The sequence below is a fragment of the Ictalurus furcatus genome, chromosome 13, assembly GCF_023375685.1.
Source record: "Ictalurus furcatus strain D&B chromosome 13, Billie_1.0, whole genome shotgun sequence".
Lineage (NCBI taxonomy): Eukaryota > Metazoa > Chordata > Actinopteri > Siluriformes > Ictaluridae > Ictalurus > Ictalurus furcatus.
In genome coordinates, this window is record NC_071267.1 from 6,889,484 (window position 1) to 6,916,338 (window position 26,855).

The 26,855-nt window shown below is 40.1% G+C and overlaps 1 protein-coding gene across 5 annotated transcripts in view; it reads left to right on the forward strand.

Moving 5' to 3' along the window:
• plce1 (phospholipase C, epsilon 1) overlaps nucleotides 1-26,855 on the forward strand; it is a 102,172-nt gene that overhangs the window by 25,349 nt on the left and 49,968 nt on the right. For all 5 annotated transcript variants that reach the window (XR_008387505.1, XM_053640051.1, XM_053640053.1 and 2 more), the window contains one exon: nucleotides 21,067-21,277. Coding sequence is in view for 4 of the 5 variants with exons in the window: in XM_053640051.1 (XP_053496026.1) it covers nucleotides 21,067-21,277 (211 nt within the window). In the remaining variant the exon portion in view is untranslated. The remainder of the gene's footprint in view (nucleotides 1-21,066; nucleotides 21,278-26,855) is intronic.

The following is a 26,855-nucleotide window of genomic DNA, read 5'->3' on the forward strand; positions in this document are numbered from 1 at the left end:
TGTGTGTGTGTGTGTGTGTGTGTGTGTGTGTGTGTGTGTGTGTGTGTGTCTGATTTAGAGCATCAGACAGTTGTCTGTACTTCACAGGACCTGACCAGTCACATCAGGGTCAGTCAGATTTGGACAAGTGTTTGTAGGTCATAGGTCAGGCTCAGGTGTTTCTACATCCCGGAGAATTGAATTTGAACGTGAAATGCATTAGGAGTCGTTTACAGAATGTCTCGTCACTGTTCTCATCACAGGTGCCAAGATTGGATGCCAAATCTCTGTTTAGGTTTGGCACCGGTCAGATTTTCATTCAAAACTTGGTCCTGTGACGTAGGATTGGGTAAGACTGGCTTGTGAGAGAATGTTCTTGGGTCGCAGTTTTAAATTTCAGGCCTGATTAAAACTGAGGTTTCGTCATGTGCCTGTTTGCATCTGTTCTAGCACTTTGTCCGAGAGGTGATGTTTGTTGGTAAATGACACCTTTTAGCTGCACCCATGATCGATCTACATGAATAGAAGAGGGCTTTGGCTGAACGCGCATTGTGATGACGTCACACGACACGTCCTGGCCCAAATCTGTGGAAAATCTGCAGTAATTTAGAAAAATTGCAAGCTCCTGTGAATATTGCGGAGTTTGCTTGATTTTGCGTTCATTTCTGCAATCTCAAAATTGCGAAATCCTGGAGGGACGGAATTGTTATTGTTGTTATTATTATTGCTATTATTAATCAAGCATGGCTCTGATCAAACATGGTTTGTATTCTGTGACAAGCAGCACATGTTTTTTTGGGAGTTTTTTTGTATAATGGAGTGAGGAGTACAATGTGACCTCATGAGAAAGCAGCATCTCCCTCTGTCTCCTGCACTTGACCTCACGCTTTCCCCTCTAATGTGTCCCAGTTTTGCTCCATCACTCTCGGCCCCACGTTCCACCCTCTGATTCCTCCGAACTAAATGCTGTCTCTTTCCCGCAATCTTGCTGTTTGTTTTGTTTTCCCATGGCCTTCTTGACTTTTTCCAAGTGCGAGCATCACAAACCTAATGTGTGCGAGTCTTCCTTTAGTTTTGGTTTCCAAGCTAGACTGTGTAGTGTGTGTATAGTGTATATGTGCACTCTGTGGCTCTAGTGAGACGGCCCCATGTGAAATTCAACAGGAGATTAGGAACCTGTGTGTGTGTGTGTGTGTGTGTGTGTGTGTGTGTGTGTGTGTGTGTGTACATGTGTGCGCGTGCATGTTTGTCTCTGTGTGTGTGCGTGTGTGTGTGTGTGTGTTTCCAAAGCAGCACTGCAGCTCTTGCCAAGCATCAGCTCTGAAACCTTTCCTTCTCTGCTGCAGCGGCTAATCACGCATGTGACTGTTTTACGCAATTAAAGCCGACAGATACTCGCCAGTGTTTGTTCAAATGGTTGCAAGTCGCCGATTTTGCTGACAAAAGACCAAATCTGTGCTTTGTGAGTAAAGCTTGCTTTGTTTTAGCTGTTTTATTATTATTATTAATATTGTTTATTTATTTTTCTTTCAAAAATGTTACATTTGGACCATTGTTTATTGTTCAATTCATTTTGCCCTACCAGATTCTAACTTTGAACTCGACTTCGCAAAGTAAAATTCCTAATGCTAAAACTGACCCTTGCTTACATGTTGGAATAAGAAATGTGTATGAAAGCTTTTCTTAAAGCCCATGCTTTGTTCAAGCCTTTCAATTACACTGCGTGTTTTATGACTTCAGGGGGTGAACACAGGTCTTTATCACGTTTTTGTCAGTGTCTGACAGAGAAAGAAATGGGCCACACTCTCTGCAATCATTGTTACGTGTGCTGTTCACTGACCAGTTTAAGGTCCCCTAGTGACGCGCTTGAATTGTGGGAACAAGCCGTTGTATTGTTGCTGTTGTCAGCAGCAGTAGTTGTTGTTGCCTGACTCTGCTCACAGTGACACAGTGGGCTTTTTTTTTATTTAATTGTTTTTTGCTGTGTGCTGATCCTCATGTCGGGTGCACTGGACAAGAAAGTAGGGCAGAAAGCATCTTTCAGGAGATTTAGATTTTATTTTTTTTTTCAGAGTGAGAAATATTCCAAATTGCGTTCAAGAAATCTATGAAGCTGAATATCTTATCAGTTATTCACATCTGCCCTTATAGACTGCATGTGCCATTGTGGGTGTGTGTGAGAGAGAGGGTTTGTTTATGATGTGCGTATTAAACACACTCTAAAATGTTGGTCGGACACATCCAGGCCAGGTTTGGTTTTATTCAATGTTTCTGTCCAGAACAGCAGCATTAATATGAGAATGCTTTCATCCTGCATCCAGTCTTTTTATTATTATTATTATTATTATTATTATTATTATTATTATTATTATTTTAAGTAAAGGGTGAACTCTAGAAAGATCCATTCTGATCACATACTTTTTTTGCACTGTTGTGAACTGTTAAAAATAACCAGATTATCCCTCTGGAGGAAGTGTTTAAGTTTCCGTGTAAACCCCTGCAACACAGAGTTGCTCTTTCAGAGAGCATTTCAGTTAAAACTCCTTTTCTTCGGTATTTTTGTGATTATTCGTTTGCGTGGTGCTCCGTGCCTTTGTAAATGCGGTACGGTTGAGGTCATAAAAATTGCATGTTTTTTTGTAGTTACTGCCCTGAACAAGCTATTTCACATAACGGATGTTTACAGTGTCCCCCAGTAATATTGGCACCCTTAATAAATATGAGCAAAGAAGACTGTGAAAAATTGTCTTTATTGTTTAACCTTTTGAACCTTTGTTAAAAAAAATTCACAAAAATACTCTGCTCTCATGGATATCAAACAATTGCAAACACAACACAGGTTTATAATAAAAATAAAAAAATCTTTGTTTATTATAGGTGTGCAACAATTATTGGCACCCTTTTAGTCAATACTTTGTGCTACCTCCCTTTGCCAAGATAACAGCTCTGAGTCTTCTCCTATAATGCCTGAATGAGGTTGGAGAATACATGTTGAGGGATCTGAGATCATTCCTCCATACAGAATCTCTCCAGATCCTTCACATTTTGAGGTCCTCGCTGGTGGACTCTCCTCTTCAGTTCACCCCTCAGGTTTTCTATGGGTTTCAAGTCAGGGGACTGGGATGGCCATGGCAGGACCTTGATTTTGTGGTCAGTAAACCATTTTTGTGTTGATTTTGATGTATGTTTTGGATCATTGTCCTGCTGGAAGATCCAACCACGCCCCATTTTAATCTTTCTGCCAGAGGCAGTCAGGTTTTCATTTAATATCTGTTGATATTTGATAGAGTCCATGATGCCATGTATCCTAACAAAATGTCCAGGTCCTCTGGCAGAGAAACAGACACAAAACATTAAAGAGCCACCACCATATTTAACTGTCGGAATGAGGTACTTTTCCATATGACTACCTCTCTGTGTGTGTTCATGTATGTGGAATAGGGAGGATAGTACATTCCTCAGAGTGTGTTCAGCTACCCTGTGATGCTGCAGTTGTGCCTGGCTTCATGTGTCTCGAGGGAAGCATGCACACAATCAAGGGACACCTTGACTGATGTAAATGTCACAAAAAAAAGTCTTAAACTACAAAGGCTGCAAATCAGGTACCTCCAGTTTGCAGGTTGCAGTTTAGTCCAAAAGGCCATACCGAACATGCGGTACACCTAAACCACTTTGGAACTCGTCACTTGTTTAGTGAATATATAGAGCAAATATCAGTTCTGACCATGCATGATTATTCTAAACATGCATGGTCACTGTGATCACAATGTTGGTTAATCCAGTAAGACAATCCTAAACTCTGTTGCAGCTAGAACTTTCAAGAAGTTTGGATTTTAACCAACGTTAGATTGTGCACTGCTTCAGTTGGGATACTGGCTGAAATATTGAGCTGACATTCAGTAACGCTTTTGCTGTACACTTGATATCTCTGCTCATTATTTCTCTGTATTACAGGACAGAAAGTTTAATCGCAGTGGAAATATGGTATTTGATTGTACTATATTTAAAGACGCTTTTTTTTTTTTTTACCGAATATCTGTTCGTTTAAATTAGGCAGAAGACATATCCCTAATCGCACACCAGGCCTTTCAAAACAGAAAGGCCATCCAAACTCATGTTCTAATACAAAATCTTTACATGGTCAATTCTGAATCCCTCACCTCGGTTAGTTTGGACGCCTGGGCTTTTTCAGAACTGAATAAAACACTTTGTGCGCGTGCCAGAGCGTGGCTCAGGCTTCCACATAACAGTTCGTTCTGTTCAAAACAGCCCGATGATCGCATACCTCCACTGATAAAGATGTCGTTATTACAAGCAAAAATGTAACGTTTGGGAAAAGCTTTTGGTGAACAAGTTAGGGTTGGGGTATACAGGGATATCTTGCAAATAGAGAGACTTTCATGAATTTTTCCAATAAAAAAAAAAGGCACAGTGGGTATTGTTAAATATACTCGTAGCAACACAATTTGGACTGACCATCAAGATGAGACAGCAGAGTTTCTGTTTTAAGTAGCAGAGCTAACATAGCTAGTGGTTGTCAGACGTTAATAAGTTTCTTCTCGGCCAATGAACATGTTAGCAATGAGATCCTGCACCTGTGGTTCCAAAGGCTACAGTACAGAAAGTGTCCCTTAAGGGTTCTTATAATGGTAATTATTAGGGATGCACCGAAATGAAAATTCTTGGCCGAAGCCGAATATAATGAAAAACTTGGCCGAGGGCCGAATACCGAACACGTTTTTTTCCATTTATTTTGCTATTTTTTTCACCATTGCATAAATTAAATAGTCAAAATGTGCTTTTTACTATTTTGTCTTGCTTTTCAAAGAAAAATATCTATTAAAAAAACTACAATTTCAAAATATTTATTTAACACTGAACATTTTTTTTTCGGTCCAGCAGGCATAGTCTACCAACAAGGCACAATATAACTTTAAATAAATGAGTAAAATAAAAATATTTGGATGTGGTCATCTTTGATCCCCCCTTGAATAGCCGATGTTAGGCCTATAACTGACTGCTGATAGAATGGAACACTCTGTAGCCTACCACAAAAAAGTGCATTGACGACAGTGCAAAAAATGGTTCTATTCGGTTATACACGGCTGATTATATTGGGGATATATATCGCTCGCGTCCCTGTACACCTCGCGGAGTATTATAGTAGATATAGTATAGTTAGATACGTTGTTAATGTTATGTTCCTTTAAATAAATACGTCTTTACCTGCTTCCGCACTCTACTCCCTTACGTCTCGCGACGTGACAGCATACTCCGGAACAGAAACAAAACAAATGCACGTGTCCACAGTAAACAATGTCACGGTTGTCAACATCCAAAGAGCATCCGCTCGTGCACGTAGCTCGTACATGCGCGCGCCCCCTCATCGCTCCGAGCGTGCTGCCGGAAGTAGGGGTCGTGTAATTCGTGTGTCTCACTCTGGTTGCTAGGCTATTTGGCGCGTCATCAAACACGTCATTGTTCGGTCAAATTTATTCGGCCGAACACCGAAAGTGCTTTTTTTTTTTTTTTTGCTAATTTCAGCAATAAGAATAATTTCGGTTGCTGAACATTCGGTGCATCCCTAGTAATTATAATAGACTTAATATTTTTAATTTGCATACAGTTGAGGTCGTAGGTTTACATGCGGCTTGCAGAATCTACAAAATGTTAACAATAACAAAAAACTGCATTTAAAAAAAATAATATTAATTTAGTACTGCTCTGAATTTCACATAACAGATGTTTACATATAGTCCACAAGACACAATAATAACTGAATTTACACAAATGAACTAGTTTACACATGCTTGATTCTTAATACCGTGTGTCGTTACCTGGATGATCCACGACTAGTTTTATGTTTTGTGAGAGTTGTTCATGAGTCCCTTGTTTGTCCTGAGTAGTTAAACTGCCCACTGTTCTTCAGAGAAATCCTCCAGGTCCTGCACATTCTTTACTTTTTCCCACCTGCTTTTATTAGCTAGCAAGGAAACTATACAGTCTCCAGTGTAATGATTTTATAAAAGTGAAGATTGCATTCCCCAGGGTTTAGTTATTTCCTATGCTTCTGAAAGGATTGTATGCATAGCTATGTTGTGTGCAAAGCCATCCAGAGCACAGACTAGGTAAGAGACCAAGCACAATGGCTGAAAATAATTGCAGGCCTTGAATACTGAAAGTCCTTGAGCAGTGACTGCACAACAACCCGCATTACAGTCGCTTCCACCAAGATCCTGCACGACTCCAGCAATTCAACATCCTCAATGTCTGTGCTATGTTACAGCATTGAGATGCAGTCCATGTTCATTTGTTTTATGTGGTACATTTGAGGAACATTTATTCTGAAATTGTTCCACAGTTTGTAGACATTTTTCTGCAGATTGGTGACCCTCTGCCCGTCTTTACTTCTGAAAGACTCTGCCTCTCTAAGATACTCTTTTTTTTTTTTTTTAATACCCAATCATGTTACTGACCTGTTTTCAGTTAACCTCCAGCTATTTCTTTTTAGTAACACTTACTTTTCCAGCCTTTTGTTGCCCCCATCCCAACTTTTTTGAGACGTGTTGCAGCCATCCAATTCACAATTACCTTATTTTTTTCCTTAAAATGGTACATTTCCTCAGTTTAAACATTTTATGTTTTCTGTGTTCTATTGTGAATAACATATGGGCTTATGAGATTTGCAAATCATTGCGCTCAGTTTTAATTTACATTTTATACAGCGTCCCAGCTTTTTAAAATTTTTTTATTGAGGTTGTACGAGTAGTCTATTCTATATGCAATTCTCTATTTAAGATGTGTACTCTGAAACCTTATTCTGTCCATGCATCCATGTCTGCCATGTCGTCCTCCTTTACCTACCTACCCTCTTGCTGTTTTTAAATCGGACATAGCGATCCATATTAGCAGTACATCAGACACAAGCTTTAATCTGCCCTTTTTGCTATTAGCCAGTAATTGCTCACAAACATCTGGGTCATTCAAGATTGTTCATTAATTTAAGCCCCGAAATGAATATGATCGAAAAATAGGCAAAGGAGAAATACAAGGAAAACTGTTTCCATTTGGAAATGAAAAATGAATGAATTCAACATGCATCAGCCAGATGCCTTCAATATTTTCAGAGTTGGACTTGTATCACTACATCATCTATCTTTGCAGCTAACTGCTTATACAGCCTCAACTTATAAGCATGAGCTCATTATCCTGGGGATTTATCAGAGCGCTTACTGCATAGCTACAGCTGTGTAGGTAGATCCGTGGCTCAAAATTGGCTTTGGATCATCAAGTGACTATGCAATGACTGGAATGCTCAGCGTTCTTGTTTTCACAGCCGCTGAGAATGTGTAGTGAATATTATACTTTAATGGCAAGTTATTTAAACTTGTTGAGTTTCAGTTCCTGTCAATGACCACTGTGTGATTTTTAAACTCCAAATACAAATTGGGCCTGTGCCAGGCCCATGCCAGTAATGACTAAAAGCCATTGCTGGTAAATACCCTTGTGGAGTGCCAAAATGCAATGTTCATTGTTAAAATATAATGATTGAGCCATTTTGATTATACCAATGAACTCATTGATAATAAGCCTCATGTTTTCCAATATGTTCTGCATGTCTGTAAAGTGCATGCAACAACTTTAACGCGTATCCTGTATCCAGTTGAACAAAATATAAACAATACATTTGTTTTAAAAATTGAAGAGTTTTTATTTGTTCTTTGAGATATTGTGACTCGCACAGTTATAATATAACATTATAATTATGCCTCCGCAACTAGAATCTGTCCGAAATTCTCATTAAGACGCAGGTTCTCAAAAACGACTGGTTGAATGTTTGTAGGATTTCTTTTTATCAATTATCATTGTTACCAGCAGATTTAGATTTAGGAACTGATTTAAACAGGGTCAAGGTCACCGCAAGGCCAAATATCTAAAATAGGACTATTCCGTTCCATTTAATTCGGCTTTATTTGTATAGCGCTTTTAACAATGGACATTGTCACCAAGCAGCTTTACAGAAATATATAAATTCAGGATGTACATTTTTAAATTGCGAGATTTATCCCAAATGAGCGAGCCAGAGGTGACTGCGGTGAGGGGAAAACTCTGAGGCGATATGAGGAAGAAACCTTGAGAGGAACCAGACTCAGAAGGGAAGCCGTCCTCATCTGGGTGACACCGGATAGTGCGATTATAAATAATTCCCTTCTATAACTGTGTACTACAGTACATGGTCAAAAAATGGATTTGCGTAACCAGGAAACTCAATACAGTTTCACATGATGTCTATTTTGTTGACGTTATCCGCTGTTCAATGATTGAGACTTGAGTGCAGTCCTAGAGCTATCATAGCAATTGTAGTCCTAAGCCATCGTGGCAAAATTGTTGTTCTCAACTGCAGGCCAAAGCCATCTTCATGATTTTTAAGTGGTACCATCCTCAGTAATTTCAATGATCTTCAGGAGAGAGACTGAGAGAGATTATTAGGTAGCCTAGACTTGTTGGTGATGGAGGCATGCCTGAGTTCTACTTGTTTAGTAGGTTAATTTTAATATGCATCTTTGTTAGTGTTTTTATGTCTTACTCTAGTAGTCGCTATAAATTGCCACATCATGCAGTGATTTAAAATGTCTTTTAAAAACCCATAACCACACTACAAAATGAATGTAAGGATTCCGGATTAGCTAAACATCGCTGTATAATACAGTTTACATGGCTATTAATTTTTACTAGCCAACAAGTATATAAAAAAAAATACTTGACTAGTTGTCTTTTCTATAGTTAAAGCAAAAACTAATCCAGGATATTTTTATATTTATTGATATTTTTAGGTTGATTTATTAATTTAGTTAAATGATGATAAACTACAGCAAACAGTGGTTTTTAGGCTACAATGTTAACGATAAAATAAACCGATCAGTGCAATAAATTTCCAAAAATGGTGAACCCATGTATCATATTACACTATTTAAAATGCACTCACACATATGGATGAGGTGACTCTTCTGTAATTGTTGATTCTGAAACTGAGCGTGCACAGCATGGAAACTCATGTCCATCAACAGAGGTCTCCTTATAGCTTATGATGGATGGAGGATGCTATAGAAATGACAAAAGGTTTTTCCAGGCTGACAGTAATCCAGAAGTCGAACCGCCATGTTTCACTCCAGCCTCAGCAGGATGTGTAAACAATTCTGGATTGTCTGTCCTGACGGTCTTTAAACTAGCTGAATGAAGTCGGATATTGACATGCATGCTGTTGGCACTGAACACGCTTTTTCACACAGCACTAGTCTCAACATTTTAGTTAGCTTTAAAGGACAACAAAAATGAATGTAGTACATGGGATTGGTCAGAATTCCTTTGGGATCCTGTGCCCATGATAGCCTCAGATTCCTGTTCTTGGCTGACAGGAGTGGAACCTGATGTGGTTTTCTCCTGTTGTAGCTCATCCTCCTCAAGGTTTAATGTTTGGTGCATGCTGAGATGCTTTTCTGCTCACCACGGTTGTAAAGAGTGATTATAAAGAGTTACTATATCCTTCCTGGCAGCTCGAACTAATCTGGCAATTTTCCTCTGACCTCTCTCATTAACAAGGCGTTTCCCCGCACAGAACTGTCACACACTCAGTGTTTTTTGTTTTTCGCACCATTCTGTGTAAACTCTAACGACTGTCGTGTGGGAAATTCCCAGGAGATCATGGTTAAAGTCACAGAGATCACACTTTTTCACCATTCCCCATGATGTTTGATGTGAGCATTAACCAAAGCATTAACCTGTATCTGCATGATTTTCTGCATTGCGCTGCTGCCACATGATTGTCTGACTAGATAACTGCATGCATGTACAGGTGTTCCTAATAAAGTGGATGGTGAGTGTATTGGCATCATATATTTTCAGACTTAAAGACTTGCTTTATTTACCGTCTGCTTTGTTTTTCCGTCGTCTGAATAGCTCTTAGTTTAGTCTGTACAGCCTCTACTGTATAATGACTTCTTCATAAGGATGTCCAGACAGACAGACGGATATTTTCCAGGCCTGACAGAGGGATTAATATCAGGCTCTAGCAACGGTTTCAGCTCAGGAAACAATACAGAGGAGGACAAAATAGGACAAAAACTAGACTACACCAATAAGGGTTCTGTTTCTAAAAACAATACATTCATTATTTAAAAGGCCTGTTACATTAATGCAGCTTGTAACCTAGAGCTACCTGAAAATATGTCCGCCACAAATGTTAAGTCAATTATGTATTACAAAGCAGTAGCTCGTGAAAAGTGAACGCAATGCAGGAAAAAAAAATTTCTATTCAAAAATGGCAAAGTGACCCTTTGACATATCGGCCATTGTGAGAAGTTAAAACTGAACTGCATGTAAACAAATTTGGAAGCCGTTTGTATGATCAAACACTGTAGTTGTAGTATGTTGTGGCTACACGCTGCTTTACAGTCAGAGAAACTCAGTTGTTATGAAATCTGACTTTTCAACGAATTCTTCCTTGTTCTGCGCTTTTCCTTGAGGTCAAGTTTACACGCACCTTGCTAAATGTTAACAATTATTTATTTTTTTTAAAAGAGATATCATAAAAATTGCATTTTGTTTTGTTTATTTGGTACTGCCCTGAATCAGCTAGTTCACATAACAGATTGTAACAAATTTTCAACAGTGGGCAAGGAGGAGGTGGGAACCGTAAACGTAAACATAACACAAACGTAACTCAAACACAAAACACGCATATGTGTCTCTCTCTCTCTCTCTCTCTCTCTCACTCTCTCTCTCTCTCACTCACTCACTCACTCGATCCAGTGCTTCCAGTCGCTCCTTTATCGCTGTCTCCCACTGATTAGATCACTCAGTGCCAGGCATGTGTCCTCAGTTTCAGGCCCCGCATCCTGGGAGCGAAAGGAGAAAGTAGGCGAGTAGGAGAGCTAGCAAGAGAGAGGGAGGGGGAGAGAGAGAGAGAGAGAGGAGAGGAGAGAACACTGATTCACTGGTCCCCAAACACGCTGGCATCTGGTCCATTCCCCAGCTGGGAAACGATCCTCCACAACGTCGGGCGATGGCACTGGACTTCCTGGCGGATGGTTATGGCGCCTCCCCTTTTCAGGCGGACAACAGTTGTTCCTCCACCTCCTGGTGGACGGCAGCAGGCAACCGCTTCGGCACCACAGCAACCGCTTCGGCACCACACTTCGCCAGCGCTTCCCTGGGTTTTGGCACCATTGTAACAAACTTTCAACAACGGGCAAGGAGGAGGCGGAACCGGCTGAACCTAAACATAAACTTTAATAATAAACAGAACATAAACATAACATCCACAACCAAAAAGTCATGAGGTTTCTCTCTCTCTCTCTCTCTCTCTCTCTCTCTCTCCCCGGTACTTCCAGCCGCTTTTTTACCGCTCTCTCCCACTGATTAGATCACTCCTTGCCAGTTGTGCATCCTTACAGCCTGGCCCCTCCCTCCTCCTCGTCACACAGATGTTTGCACATAGTCCACAAGACGCAATAATAATTGAATCTACACAAACGAACCAGTTCAAAAGTTTACACACGCTTGATTCTTAATACCATGTGTCGTTACCTGGATGATCAACGACTGAGCAGTTAAACCGCCCACTGTTCTTCAGAAAAATCCTCCAGGTCCTGCACATTCTTTACTTTTCCAGCATCTTCTGCATATTTCACCCCTTTTTCCAACAGACGCTATATGATGTCGAGATCCATCTTTTCACACTGGGGACAACTGAGGGACTCGTACACGACTATTACAAACGGTGCAAACACGATACGTTAAGTGCCAGGGGGTGTAAACTTTTGAACAGGATGATCGGTGTAAATTGTTATTTTGTTAGTACTGCCCTTCAGAAGCTACATAAGTTATTTACATGTTTCCTAGATGACAACACAATAACAATTCACACCAGCATTAATACACCAAGTAATGTTATCAAAGTAAGATAATGCGTGGATTACTTGATGGTTGTTTAAATGTTCATGAAATACACCTCGTGTTTATTCAATGCATGACTAAAAATAACTCCAGATTATTAGCGAAGAGTATATTACAGCATATCAGTCATTATGAGATTCATGTACTCGGTGATGTTCATTATTTGGATTATTTGGTTTTATTATTAAAAAGCACCACTTAATACAAGCGTTCGCTACTTTAACGTTACTTGTTTTACTAAGTATAATATACTTTACTATATTAATGGTTTGCTTATCTTGGTTAATACAATAAATGTTGCCAATTAAAGGAACCTTAATGTAAAGCATGAATAAAATGAACTCTGGTCTAGATTTGGCTCGTGTGTACTGTAATTCTACACCCAAAAAAACCGCTTGTGGCATTCCCACCTCATCCCATCCCTCTTTAGCTGAGCATGTTTTTGACAGCTGCTAGCTGTCTGCATCATGTGACCCCGAGTGCTAGGAGTCTCCACATGGTTGCACTCCATTAGCACTGGATTAGTGCGCTAAGTCACGTCTCAGGAGCGATGCCGTTTACTGTAAACGAACGAACGAATGAGATAAAAGCTAGTGACAGGAGCCAGGGCTGCTTTTAGATGTGCGGCTCTGATCTTTCAAAACCGCTCTCCCATCGTCGCTTCGAAGGAGGCGGGGATCCCGATCTCTAACAAGGAACTTTTTAATTAAAGTGCAAATTTCTTCAAATTGTTATGCAGACTTCGCATTTGATGTCCAATCAGTCTGCTGAATAAGGATGTGGCTACTTCTGTAGCCAGCTGATTAAGACGTTTTTCTGATAGACCAGACCCCTGTTTTTCAACTGTAAGGCTTTTGTGCATTACGTAGAATACTTTTCCATCCGTCAGATGTCAGAGTTCAGGACGAGAAGGTCTTTAAAGTGATTGTGAAAAGTTTGTAACTTTTGGAGCAAACATTAATCATCTCGTGTGTGTGTGTGTGTGTGGGTCTCTAGGGACTCGCTATGCTTGGTACTGTACTCAGATGTACACCTCTCTCTCTCTCTCTCTCTCTCTCTCTCTCTCTCTCTTTAGATTGGTGAAATTAGTAAATAAAGCAAACAAGTTCAATTATGTTAAAAAAAAAAAAAAGAGCAAATAATCACTGTTCATTCTTAAGGTAAGTGTGTTGGTCAGCTCTGTGTGAGCCCACATTATGGCCCTCTCCCATTTTCTTCCTTTTAAAATATTTAATAAGACATAATTGAACTCATAGTTTTTCATAATAGTTAAAAAAGAACAGTAGTGCCTTTTACGTATCCTTTTTCATTTTGGACTTTTATTAAACCTCAGCAAGACAAAATATCATAAACTGTGTGTACATTGTGAAAAGGTCAAATAATGTGATGTGTGTTTTCCTTATTGTCCACCTCGTCCTGAAAGGACCTTTCTTTTGGAATCATTTTGGAGAAAAATGAAAGTAATGTAATTTTATTTTGTTGCATTGGCTGTTTCACACAGAGCATCTTACAGAAGTGTTTTTTTCTTTCTTTCTTTCTTTCTTTTTTTTTGGTGGTCTCCACTGTTTGTTTATTTTTGTTTACACCTGTCCACCTGTCCATGATAATGAATGTGGTGAATGTATTGCACAGCACCACACAAGCACCCAGTATGCTCCCAGGCTTTTCTTTTGTCCCACAAGCTTCATACCTGGCCTAAAGGTAATGAAAGTAAAAGCCGTTTACTCCAGCGAGGTTTTGCACACCCCTAGTTTCCACTGAAAAACAGTTATCCTTATGTCCGTATGAATACAATTGCTTTTTATTCAGTGCAAGTTAAGGGTGCTAGCGCAATCTCGATGCAGGTCTCTTCCTTGTGTCTTCAGTGAAATTTGATCTTATGGCTTGAAGGGAATGGGATAAAAGAACAAGGCTTCATAAGTGTTTTCAGGTAGTTGGGAGCTGATCTGTTTTTGTGGTGTTCGATTGGATCAGTTGCAGGGGCCACGAATTTCAATACTGGGGAAAAAACAAGAAGAGAGAGATGTTGTCCATGTAGTACTTGTAATTTTGTTGTACTTTACGCTGGACTGGACGAACAGGTATTCGCTGTTTCTGCTGAAACAAAGCAACTTTTATAAAAGTATGCATAGAGTTTGCTTAAATAACTGCAGCAATAGCAATTATGTACGTGATTTCGGCAATTTTGATTCTGGCATACAAATGAAAAGTTTGTAGTAATGAGAGTGAAGAATGTCAGTCCAAACCTATGTGTTGGGACTTTGATGGATTAAACTAGATGGCAGTAAACCTGCTGATGCTGGCAAAAACATTGTACTTTATTGCCTTTGTTGATAATGGAGGAATTGCAGTCTTAAAGGCAATACCAGAGGACCAAAATTTACCCTTCACATTTTGTTAACTGCCTTAATTTACAACTGACTGGCACAGAGTATCTGCACTAGTTAGTGTGGAAGCTGGGAGTATACCGTAGTGCGGGTCTGCCCTGGCTTGGGTGCCGGGGGTCTGCCATGGCAGGGGTGCCGAGGTTCTGCCATGGCAGGGGTGCTGAGGGTTCTGCCATGGCGTGGGGACCGGGGATCTGCCATGGTGCAGGCTCTGCTATGTTGCGAGGGGCCGGGTGTCTGCCCTAATGCAGTAGCTTAGTATTTGCTCTGGTGTAGGTGCTAGACATCTGTCCTAGTGATGTTTGTACTCTGTGATGCAGCCAATTCCAGTTCTTGCTTGTTTTGACCCTGATAACATTTTCTTCATGATTGAAAGCATTTTTCAGTCGTTCACCCTGTGGTCTTCCTTGGCCTGTCAGGTTGTTTGACACAGTTAAGCTCACCAGTGTGATCGAGCTATTCAATAATGTTAACATTAAACCAAACAGTTGACTTTGGCACACCTAATGTTTTGCCTTTGCTTCTGATTGATACTATTCTGATTTCCCTCCTCATGATGACCTGTTTACTTGCAGTGACATTTATTTGGTCTCATGTTTGAAAGACAAGAAACAAAAGACTACAGATACACTTGCCCACATCTAGAATCAACTCAAAAAAGTAAAATAACAACTAAAAAAAAAAATCCAAGGATTTCTTTGCTTTGTTAATAGTTCTAGGTTTCTAAAGAGTCTAAGTTTTTAAACAGTTTCTTTGGAAACTTTTCCAGAAAGGTAAAACCTTGCTGTCTACCTAGAACCTTTAATGTTTTCCCCCAGAGACAGCTGGTTTGTTCTTTTCTTCTTTTCTTTCATGTATTCATTTGATACTGCTACAGCACCCAGCTGGTAAAAGCAAAATCGCTAACTAATTATTTATAATGATCAAAATCTAAAACAATTTCTAGACATTAATACCCATGTGCTAAAGTTAAAGGGTGCGTTCTGCATTTTAACCGTGTAGTAATTGAGTCTGTACATTTTACACCGCGCTCCTGAAAGATTAAAAGAATATATTAACATTATTCATAAGACCGATATTAAGTATTAAATATTAATTTTGGGTCAATTAGATGGTGTAGTCTGTCTCCTATAAATATATTCATAACCAAAAAGTCATGCTCTACCCAGTAACCAAGGAGCTTTTATACACCTGTTAACTGTAGAGCAGCAATATTGACCCCGTCACTGCTGGGGGCATTTATTTCAGTGAAAGGCTACCACCCACACTTATGATTGATGGTAGAGCATGCACAATGCTGAAAGGGTCCTCTGTTGCTGCATTTCTTTGGGTTAAGGATTTGCATAGAAACTGGCTTTACAGTTGATTTGGAGTACGGTTTATGCAGAGTTGGAGCATTGATAATATTGACCGCATCGTATTAGTGAACGCTTAAAATGTTCATTAGTAATAATGGAGAAAAAACGTATTTATTTGCCTTCAAAAAACGCAAACAGCTGGCTGCCTTGTCGTAAATATATCAGAGATTAAATGATGGTCCAAAGGGTGGTTAAAAGCAAAGTGGACAAAAGAGTGAGCTGGGTGGATTATCCTTACCAGAGTCTAATACTTCCGCTGTGTCTGTGTCTTTATCTGATCTGACCATGTTTGATTATCTCCTTTTCTAATTCTGAGCTGGGCTGCCATCTTTGAATTGATGCAACCTTTTATAACCATTGTGAGTTAAGCGCACTGTACCTGTTCTGTGTTCCTGTCTGCGTGATCCTCCCCAGTGCTTGGCCTCAGCATTTGTACACGATGTTTAGTGATGTTAGTGTCTGTTTATTAGTCTGGCTCTACTCTGTCTCTACAGGATTTTGGCCGAAGCTCGTTTGGCTTCAAGGGCTAGCAATCAGCAACCGAGTGGAGTTGTAGGCAGTCGTTTGTGGACCCAACCAGGAGACTTTCATCTTGTATGCAAGCAGTGGGCAGGGTCAGGACAAAAGCAGAAGGCAAACATGCACAAGGGGTGATTAGGGTCTCTGGGGAGCATTTTAAAATCTGACAAGGAGATGTCAAGCTTTTATCGTGAACTGAACAGGAAACCCATCCCATTAAAACAAGTCCTAATGAAAGGAAAGAACAGATGCAGCGCAGAGCTGGACATTCTGGAAAGACACTTTTGGTTTATTAGATTTCAAGGGAACATTTAGATTCAAGACTCGGGTCCATGAATATGGTGTTGTAATGGCAACAGATCTTTGCCTTTAACATTCATACTGATCATTGGGTCAACATTCTGAGCAAGGCCAATTCTTTTGTTCTTGATATTTGGGTTTGAGATGAAAAGATGAATATGAGATGATTGATAAGAATGTCAGCTTTCATTTCCTGATATTTACATCTAGATGTGCTGGTTTCAGATACCAAATCAAACCAGCTCATCAGGCACCAAAAACCATGCCATGGATAAAGTCATAGAGATCACACTTTGTGACCCTTTCTGATGTTTTGTGTGAACATTAACTGAAGCACTTGACCTCGATCTGCATGAGCTACATCGTGTGTAAGCACCTACAGGCCTCTGTAAGCACATTAAATGTTTATGTCCATGACTGCTCAATCAGAAAAAGACTTAACAAGTAAGGCTTTCATGGAAGGGTGGCTAGGAAAAAGCCCTCCTCTCCAAAAAGAATACAGTGCATCCGGAAAGTATTCACAGCGCTTCACTTTTTCCACATTTTGTTATGTTACAGCCTTATTGCCAAATGGATTAAATTCGTTATTTTCCTCAAAATTCTACAAACAGTACCCCATAATGACAACATGAAAGAAGTTTGTTTGAAATCTTTGCAAATTTATTAAAAATAAAAAACAAAAAAAAGTATTCACAGCCTTTGCCATGACACTCAAAATTGAGCTCAGGTGCATCCTGTTTCCACTGATCATCCTTGAGATGTTTCTACAACTTGATTGGAGTCCACCTGTGGTAAATTCAGTTGATTGGACATGATTTGGAAAGGCACACACCTGTCTATATAAGGTCCCACAGTTAACAATGCATGTCAGAGCACAAACCAAGCCATGAAGTCCAAGGAATTGTCTGTAGACCTCCGAGACAGGATTGTATAGAGGCACAGATCTGGGGAAGGGTACAGAAACATTTCTGCAGCATTGAAGGTCCCAATGAGCACAGTGGCCTCCGTCATCGGTAAATGGAAGAAGTTTGGAACCACCAGGACTCTTCCTAGAGCTGGCCGCCTGGCCAAACTGAGCGATCGGGGGAGAAGGGCCTTAGTCGGGGAGGTGACCAAAAACCTGATGGTCACTCTGACAGAGCTCCAGCGTGTCTCTGTGGAGAGAGGAGAACCTTCCAGAAGAACAACCATCTCTGCAGCACTCCACCAATCAGGCCTGTATGGTAGAGTGGCCAGATGGAAGCCACTCCTCAGTAAAAGGCACATGACAGCCCGCCTGGAGTTTGACAAAAGGCACCTGAAGGACTCTCAGACCATGATGAAACAAAGATTGAACTCTTTGGCCTGAATGGCAAGCGTCATGTCTGGAGGAAACCAGGCACCAGTCATCACCTGGCCCATACCATCCCTACAGTGAAGCATGGTGGTGGCAGCATCATGCCGTGGGGATGTTTTTCAGCAGCAGGAACTGGGAGACTAGTCAGGATCGAGAGAAAGATGAATGCAGCAATGTACAGAGACATCCTTGATGAAAACCTGCTCCAGAGCGCTCTGGACCTCAGACTGGGGCGAAGGTTCATCTTCCAACAGGACAACGACCCTAAGCACACAGCCAAGATAACAAAGGAGTGGCTACAGGACAACTCTGTGAATGTCCTTGAGTGTCCCAGCCAGAGCCCAGACTTGAACCTGATTGAACATCTCTGGAGAGATTTGAAAATGGCTGTGCACCGACGCTCCCCATTCAACCTGATGGAGCTTGAGAGGTCCTGCAAAGAAGAATGGGAGAAACTGCCCAAAAATAGGCGTGCCAAGCTTGTAGCAACATACTCGAAAAGACTTGAGGCTGTAATTGGTGCCGAAGGTGCTTCAACAAAGTATTGAGCAAAGGCTGTGAATACTTATGTACATGTGCTTTTTTTGTTTTTTATTTTTAATAAATTTGCAAAGATTTCAAGCAACCTTCTTTCACGTTGTCATTATGGGGTATTGTTTGTAGAATTTTGAGGAAAATAATGAATTTAATCCATTTTGGAATAAGGCTGTAACATAACAAAATGTGGAAAAAGTGAAGCGCTGTGAATACTTTCCGGATGCACTGTATGGTAGCATGACTTGGGTTTGAAAAATTGCATCTGAGCAAACAAAAGTTATGGAACAAAATCACTTGAACTGATGAGGCCAAGGTGGAGATGTTTGGTCATCATGCACGGCGCCATGTTTGGCGAAAACCAAACACCTCATACCAACTGTCATGGTGGTGCATGGTAGTGGAGGAGTGATGATTTGGGCTTGTTTTGCAGCCGCATGTCCTGGGGAAACTTGCAATCATTAAGACAAAGATGAACTCCACTTTATATTAGAATATTCTCGTGACAACTGAGGCCAGGTATCTGTCTAGCAGCTTAAGCTGGGTGGAAATTGAGTCATGCAACAGGACAATGATCCCAAGCCCACCAGCAAATCAACATCTGAATGGCTAAAGAAGAAAAAAAAAAATCAAGGTGTTTGAATGGAAAGTCAAAGTCCAGACCTTAACCCCAGGTCTGTGATAGGAGCTGTGCATGAATGAAAGCCCTAAAATATCAATGAACTGAGGCAATTTTGTAAAGAGTGCGACAGAATCTCTCCGAAATCAATGTCAGAGACTGATAAACTCTTATAGAAAAAGTTAACTTCAAGTAAATGTTGCTGGTTCTACAGTACGTTACTGAAATATAGGGTGTACTTATTTTTTCCCACCTGGTTATTGAATGTTGGATTACTTTTTGGAAAATAAATGACTACATATTTAAATCTATTGTGTTTTTCTGTTGTCACCTGAGGTTATTTGCTTGTTTATGGAAGTTGGTGAGGACCACACAGGGGGGTCCTCACACAGTCATTTTCCCCATGATTGATTATTTCTGACTGTATTTGCGACAGGTTCCCTAAGGTTCTGTCTCAGGAAGCATTTTTGAAACGAGAAAAATGAGCACCATGCAATTGACTTGCTAAGTACTATTGAGAATCTTTCATCCCAGTTGCTGTGGCAATAAGCTCCTTAATTCCAGCCACCCTTGTATGACACGGACAAAAACCATGCCTTGTCTGAAAGACATGGCCGGGCTTTCAGCTGTACTTAGACCTCAAAACTCTTGATGGTTTCGATGGTTTGCATCACCATATTTCCATTATCTCTGAAGAGCTTTGTTTGTGTCCTTGATGTGCAGCTTCACACTGATTAAAGGTGTTCATGGGCCAAGATTGCTTCCTGTTTTACTAGAGGAAATCTTTGTATAAAAAGGCTACAAGAGCTGTATTGCCTTGGCTAATGATCATGCACGGTTAACACATGGAACACTCGGTCTTGATGCTTTTTATAAGGAGCATTAATAAGAATTAAAGCTGTTTTCTAAAAGGTTTCACAAACGCCAAACAATACAATGAATAACAATAATGTCACATTTGAGTTTTTGGATCCTCTTTACTGTGTTGGTTATATTTATGTTGATTAAATCAAGAATGGGTAAAAATGTTCCACTTGGATTCATTTGGAAGACTGCAATAATAGCATGTGTACACACACACACACACACACACACACACACACACACACAGCGCAGCAGTGACATTGATTTCTCCAGTTTAGTGTGCTTTAAAGTAGAGCACGCCACCTGCATAGCTGTAATTACTTTTCCTGAAAATGACTGGCAGTGCTAAAGACTTTGATAATGGTAAATTGGATGCCTCCTGCAGAGGTTTGAGCCATAGCAGAAGACAGAGAGAAGCAGCTCAACTGGAACTCTGGCAGTATCAGGAACAGTTTGTTGTATCTTTTTATTTGTTGATTTTTGGTTGCTAGATGCCTTATCGATGTTTCTTCACTGAGAAAATGAGCAGTACAGTTTAAAATGTCTAGGTTGTAGTTTACTTGGAAAGGAATCAGGCAACGAAACATATTTGGGATTTGGTACTGTACACTTGTTCTAGTGCATTGTACATGTTTAGAGTGTTTGCTTTCAGCTCATAGCTATGTTTCCTGGGGTTGATTTTGTTAAATATGCTCTGTTGAGGGTTGTTTTACATCATTATCTTAGCTAGAACGACTTCTAGGCATGTATAAGAACAAAATGATTAAAAAAAAAAAAGCGTGTTAAGCATGAGACGGTGAATGTGTAGTTGTCTGCCTAGGTCAGAGTGTTGTGACAATTCTTGTTGCCATTTCCTAACTTTCATTTACCTCTCACCTAGACAACTGTTTTGTGATGTCTTGGGAATGTGCATATTCAGCCAAAAACTGTCTAGCTATTGCCAGAAACATTCTCAGGGCAGTGATTTTGTATCCATAACACCAACACTGGTACATAGCATAACTGATTGATTATCATTACAAGCCAGCTGGGCCGATATGCACCGTACATTAATTGTTATATTAATTATTAACATGACCTGCAAGCTGTAGGAAGTAAGAGTAAACCATGCACGAGTTTTCAGAAATGTGTACAGAAATGTCACATCAGACCTTCCTGCCACATTGTTGGTAGGCTTACTAATCTATATTCTTCGTTCTCTGTTCCTGCATCCAGCTCCAGTATGCTTTTCCTGCTCTGAATGCTGAGGTTCACCTCCTACACCCCTCCAGGAAGCTGCTGGCTCGGGCGGTAGCATGGCTACCAACCTGTGTGCAGCACACTGAACACCGCGTCTGCTCCTGTCGGACTAGATTAGCAGCCCACTTGAGCGGAGCCCTGATGGAGGCCACGGCTGCCATCACCACCAGCCCACCCATGTTCAAAGGTATGGGGAGCTCAAACCTGTCTCTATGCTGAGTTGGTTAAGTGGCGCAACAAAGTGGTGCAGTCGTTCATAAGTTGCCACACCCATCCGTGGTTGGGAGTCCAAGATAGAAAAGATGGCCATTCTCTGAGTGACAGGAGAGGGGTGGCATATTCTCTCTCTCCCCTATCAATCTCCCCATGCCCATAATTGCTTAGTGTCCCAGTGGTTGAAAGCGGAGATGTATTATACCACAACGCCCTCCCTGACAGCACAACCAGTTTTGCTCTCTTGGACTCCCGACTACAGATGGCCCAATCATGGGGATCTGTGAGCTCATACATGCAGAAGTGGGCGGATAACATGGAAGCGTGTGATGGCGTTCGCTCCTTCCTGGTTGGTAGCTGTCGAGTTATAGGGGAGATCTAATTGAAGGGTGGGAATTGGCCATGACTAAATTAGAGAGAAAATGAACAAAAAAGAGGGACATCACCTTGATTCTTTTAATATAGGTGACAAAAGAACTTGACAAGATAACCGAAGCATTCCGATTTGAGAAAGTTGAATCCCAAGAGTGTACTATACTAATGCCATTAATAAAAATAAAGGTCATTTTGTTCCAGATCTAAGTGCGGTCAGTACTGCAGTATTGCCATTGAGCATGAATAGTTGTAGAGGTGGCTACAGTGACTGGAAATATCTTCGTTAACACCATAGCCACATAAATTAATGTTAGTTTGGAGATTTACTGTCTTGGGTAATGTAATGCATCATAATGTGATGTGCTCACCAAGAGCAGATTTAGTGCCATTTACAACAAAAGACAGCCAACAACGTAGTTCTGTCAGTATCAGAGATTTTTGGTTAAAATCTCAGAATGTGTTTGCTACTACAACACTTATCTAAAAGCCACCAACATAAAATTATGTGAAAAGCAAAAGCTACAAACACGGTCATTGCAATGGTGAACCATAAACAAAGCATATTAATGGAGGATCTTCTACTAGAGGATCGTCATCATGTAATGTGATCTGGAAAGCATGTTATCGCCCTGTCTGTTACAAAGTTTAGCCAAGATATTATTGGGATTGTCTCATACAGTGTAATCTTAAATCACAGTGACATTGTGGCAGAACACAGAAAAGTGGTATTTAACAAAAGCAAGAGAAGAGGGCTTTATGCATTTTAGGAAAAGAGGAGTTTCCACTTTTACGGCATTACCGCGAACAACTTGTTTACATTTACAGCGTTCGCTTTAGATGACGTAGCTTCACTAAAATTGGAAATGCAAATAAATGTAGCCAGTGTCTTTGATAAATGTTTTTATTATATTGAAAGAGTTATATTGTAAGTGTATAATGTAAGTATTTTAACTGTAAATACATTTTCCATTTTCAAAATATGTTAAAGAGCAAAACACAGACTCAGATTTTTGATAAACATGTCAAAATAAAAAACTGTTTCAGAGCTGTACAGCGCTGCCATGAGTACGAAGACGTTACTAGGACGAAGGCGGGACATTTCTCTTCGTTTGTTAACGTTAAAAGTAAAGACAGGCTTGTTGTCGTCTGACCGACTTGTTTTTAAAAAGATGAGGGAGCTGATGGCGCAGAACGAGAGGGAGAGAGTGCGAGAGCAGCATTGGTTGAGCGAGATAGACAGCGAATGAAGAGAGCGAGCGGTGGTAGCGAGAAAGCCGGTGATCGGGAGAAATAAACTGTTATTTTCTGATCGTTAACCCTGCAGGAAGGTGCCGCAATGTTACCGGTACCACCGGTGTCGTCATGCGTTTATTAACTGGTGGGAACATTTCCTCATCGTGGCATCCCTATTAATGTTACCTGCGGTGCTCTTCGGCCCTCTTCATCTTCCTGGTACGGGGCGGCTTGAAGGTCCGCTGGTTTGTGTTCATTATGAACTGACAATTACGCGTCTCGATTGACAAGAAAAAGTGGAATTCGGATTTTATTTACCCGGGCAGGCCGCCCAAGAAGAGCCTATGTATGGGAAACATTGGACTCATTGTACTGATTACATCACACTGGGTTTTTGGGAATTGGGTGCATGGGGGAGGGGCAGGCATGTCTTAGCTTTCCTCTCTTTGATGTATATTCATATTCCATGCATCTTGACATCTCTGTTTTGATTTGCATCCCAAAAGAAACGGATAAGAACACTCAAATGTTCTCCTCTCAGTTGTCTGTCTTTAATGAGATTCCTACATTACGTAACCTTCAGGTGTCCCCAAGTGCCGTGTGCCCCAGCAGGCTGAGCGCCGAGCTCTGTAAATCGATCCTTCGGGCAGCTTAACAGCCCGTCGTCTGGCATACGGCCAAGTGACGTGGCGTCTCCAGTTCTGAGCTCGACCGGCTGAGTCACTCACCCTGCTATCTCTGGCTTCCAAATATTAATTACAGGAGAATTCTTTCACTTTCGAGCTGCGGGAAATGCGTTCCCTCCAGAGCCAAAACACAGGCTCTTTAATGGACATTGGCTCCTTTCTCTCTCTCTCTCTCTCTCTCTCTCTCTCTCTCTCTCTCTCTCTCTCTCTCTCCTCTCTCTCTCTTTTTTATTTATTATTTTTTAAACACTTTTGTTTTGGCTTTTACAGAAGAGTGAGCCATGACAGTGGGCTGTGAATTGTCTCCAGAAACACGTCTCGTTTTCGCTCGGTCTAGATTTTTTGTCTCTGTCGTTATCTGTTGGATTTATTAAGCGAGATTTTTGATTGCGTACTGCTAGAACAAAGCCAACATGCAGTAGTGGAGCAGTTCTTGAAATTGCTTGTTGTTTGAAATATACTCTTAGGAGTTTAATATTTAAAAATTGTATTCAGAAACTAAGCTTAAGTATTATGATAAAAACATGTCATTATTTAGTGTTTGCCCCAGATGTCTAGAGTTATGAAGCTTTCTCTTGTTTCTCATCTCTATAAAGCCTTTTGTGATTTACTGAAAGATGTATTCACTGAATTCATACCTCCATACGTCAATAGATATCTAGTTTAACCTGTGCATTTAGTATTGCAAAAAATAGTTTTATTTTAATATATATATATATATATATATATATATATATATATATATAATATATAATATATATGGCGAGAGAGAGGTGTAACACAATGCCTGTATCTACAATGTTTCTGTTTAGTGCCCCAAATATCTGTATTTGGATTTCAATGGGCACGGCCTAAACTGGAAGGAGATTTTTTTATTTTTTCCTTCTTTTAGGGGATTTAATATGGAAATGCTGGAAAACACTTAGGGGGTTTAAAAATGAATGAATAAATAAATAAAAAGCCGTCAGTGTGTGTGTACTGTATCACTATATAGTTTATAACTGGTCTCAACTAAAGATGCGCACAGGACTATATCACCCCCATGCCACAAAGCCCCCCGCCTCACTTTGGTCACCTGCCAACTCTTACCCCTTTTCCAGCTCTCTCCTCTCACACAACAGCTATCAGTGAGGGTGAAGGCTATCACCTGCTTCCTCTGAGACACATGAAGCTAGCTAACCATATCTTTTTTTCTTTTCTTTTTAATCTCTTGCTGCATCACAGGACAGCATAACACACTGGAAAGAAAGTGGTGTATGCCCTCTTCTGCATACCTTAGCTCACAGATGCCCACAATTGGCTAGTCAATTCTGTTCCCTTGGCTCAGGTCCACTGATGTCTGTGGTATTGTCAGGAGTTGAACTCTCATTCCCCTGACAATGGGTTTATTATTTTTGTTTGTACTTCATCGTGATATTTTCTAATTACCCAAAATACAAACTAACTAGTAGGCTAATTTAAACCATGTTGACCCTGACCAGGCAGTTACTAAGGACCGGTCATTGTCCTAAGCACTTCATGCAAGGATCCCAGTCCCTGAACCCTTCTAGCAAGCTTTAGGGGGAAAAAATGAACTCAAACTAAAAGACTCATTATCTGTTCAAACCAAATAATGTATTTGTATTCAGTTACATCCCTAATACTCCCCCTGGCAAAAATTATAGAATCACCAAACTTGGAGGATGTTCACCTGGCTTTTTTTTTTTTTTTCTTTACTTCGTAGCAAATAAAGAAATCACAGATATGAGACAAAACAATTTTTGTTTAATAGTTGAACATTCTGGCTTTGTAAAACATGTTAAATAAACTAATTAAATGAAATTATTTAAATTTCAAAATCAATATGGAATCAACAATGGAATACATTGGAAGTGAAAAAACAATGGAAGTGTGTTGATTCCATCATTTTTGCCAGGGGTAGCAGATGATTTTTATGATTTTTCTCCATAATTCACGTTTCAATTGGACGCTTCCTTTAAATTGTCTCCATTGTTTTGTTGTGACTCCTGATGGGTGCGTAAGTGATCTATCTGGCAGTACATCATGACAAGTAAAGGTGGACAGGAATAGCAAAGGTCAGGTCAAGTCACAGGAATCTGCCTGTCTATTACTATGTTCTGAATGTGAGGCCCATTTGCTGTTCCTCATGCCAAAATGTTGTGTCAGATGTGAAAGATGTTCGGCTCGTCCATTAAGTATTATTATATTATAATATTAGTGTGTGTGTGTGCGTGCGTGTGTATGTGTGTGTATACATATATGAATACATGTATGTGTGTGTGTGTGTGTGTGTGTGTATATATATATATATATATATATATATATATATATATATATATATATATATATATATATATATATATATATATATATATATATATATATATATATATATATATATATCACACACACACACAGTAGTGCTTGAACGTTTGTGAACCCTTTAGAATTTTCTATATTTCTGCATAAACATGAAATAAAACATCATATTTTCCCACAAGTCCTAAAAGTAGATAAAGAGAATCCAATTAAACAAATGAGACAAAAAATAATTGGTCTTTTTCTTTTTTTTTTTTTTTAATGGGGGAAATGATCCAATATTACATATCTGTGAGTGGCAAAAGTATGTGAACCTTTGCTTTCAGTATCTGGTGTGACCCCCTTGTGCAGCAATAACTGCAACTAAGTGTTTCCGGTAACTGTTGATCAGTCCTGCACATCGGCTTGGAAGAATTGTAGCCCATTCCTCAGTACAGAACAACTTCAACTCTGGGATGTTGGTGGGTTTCCTCACATGAACTGCTTGCTTCAGGGCTTTCCACAACATTTCTATTGGATTAAGGTCAGGACTATGATTCATTCCAAAACATTAACTTCTTCTTTAGCTATTCTTACTTTAACCATTCTTTGGTAGAATGATTTGTGTGTTTAGGATCGTTGTCTTGCTGCATGACCCACTTTCTCTTGAGATTCAATTCATGGACAGATGTCCTGACATTTTCCTTTATAATTCGCTGGTATAATTCAGAATTCATTGTTCCATCAATGATGGCAAATCATCCTGGCCCCAGATGCAGGAAAACAGACCCAAACCATGACACTACCACCACCATGTTTCACAGATGGGATAAGGTTCTTATGCTGGAATGCCGTGTTTTCCTTTCTCCAAACATAACACATCATTTAAACTGAAAACTTCTATTTTTGTCCCACAAAACATTTTTCCAGTAGCCTTGTGGCTTGTCCACATGATCATTG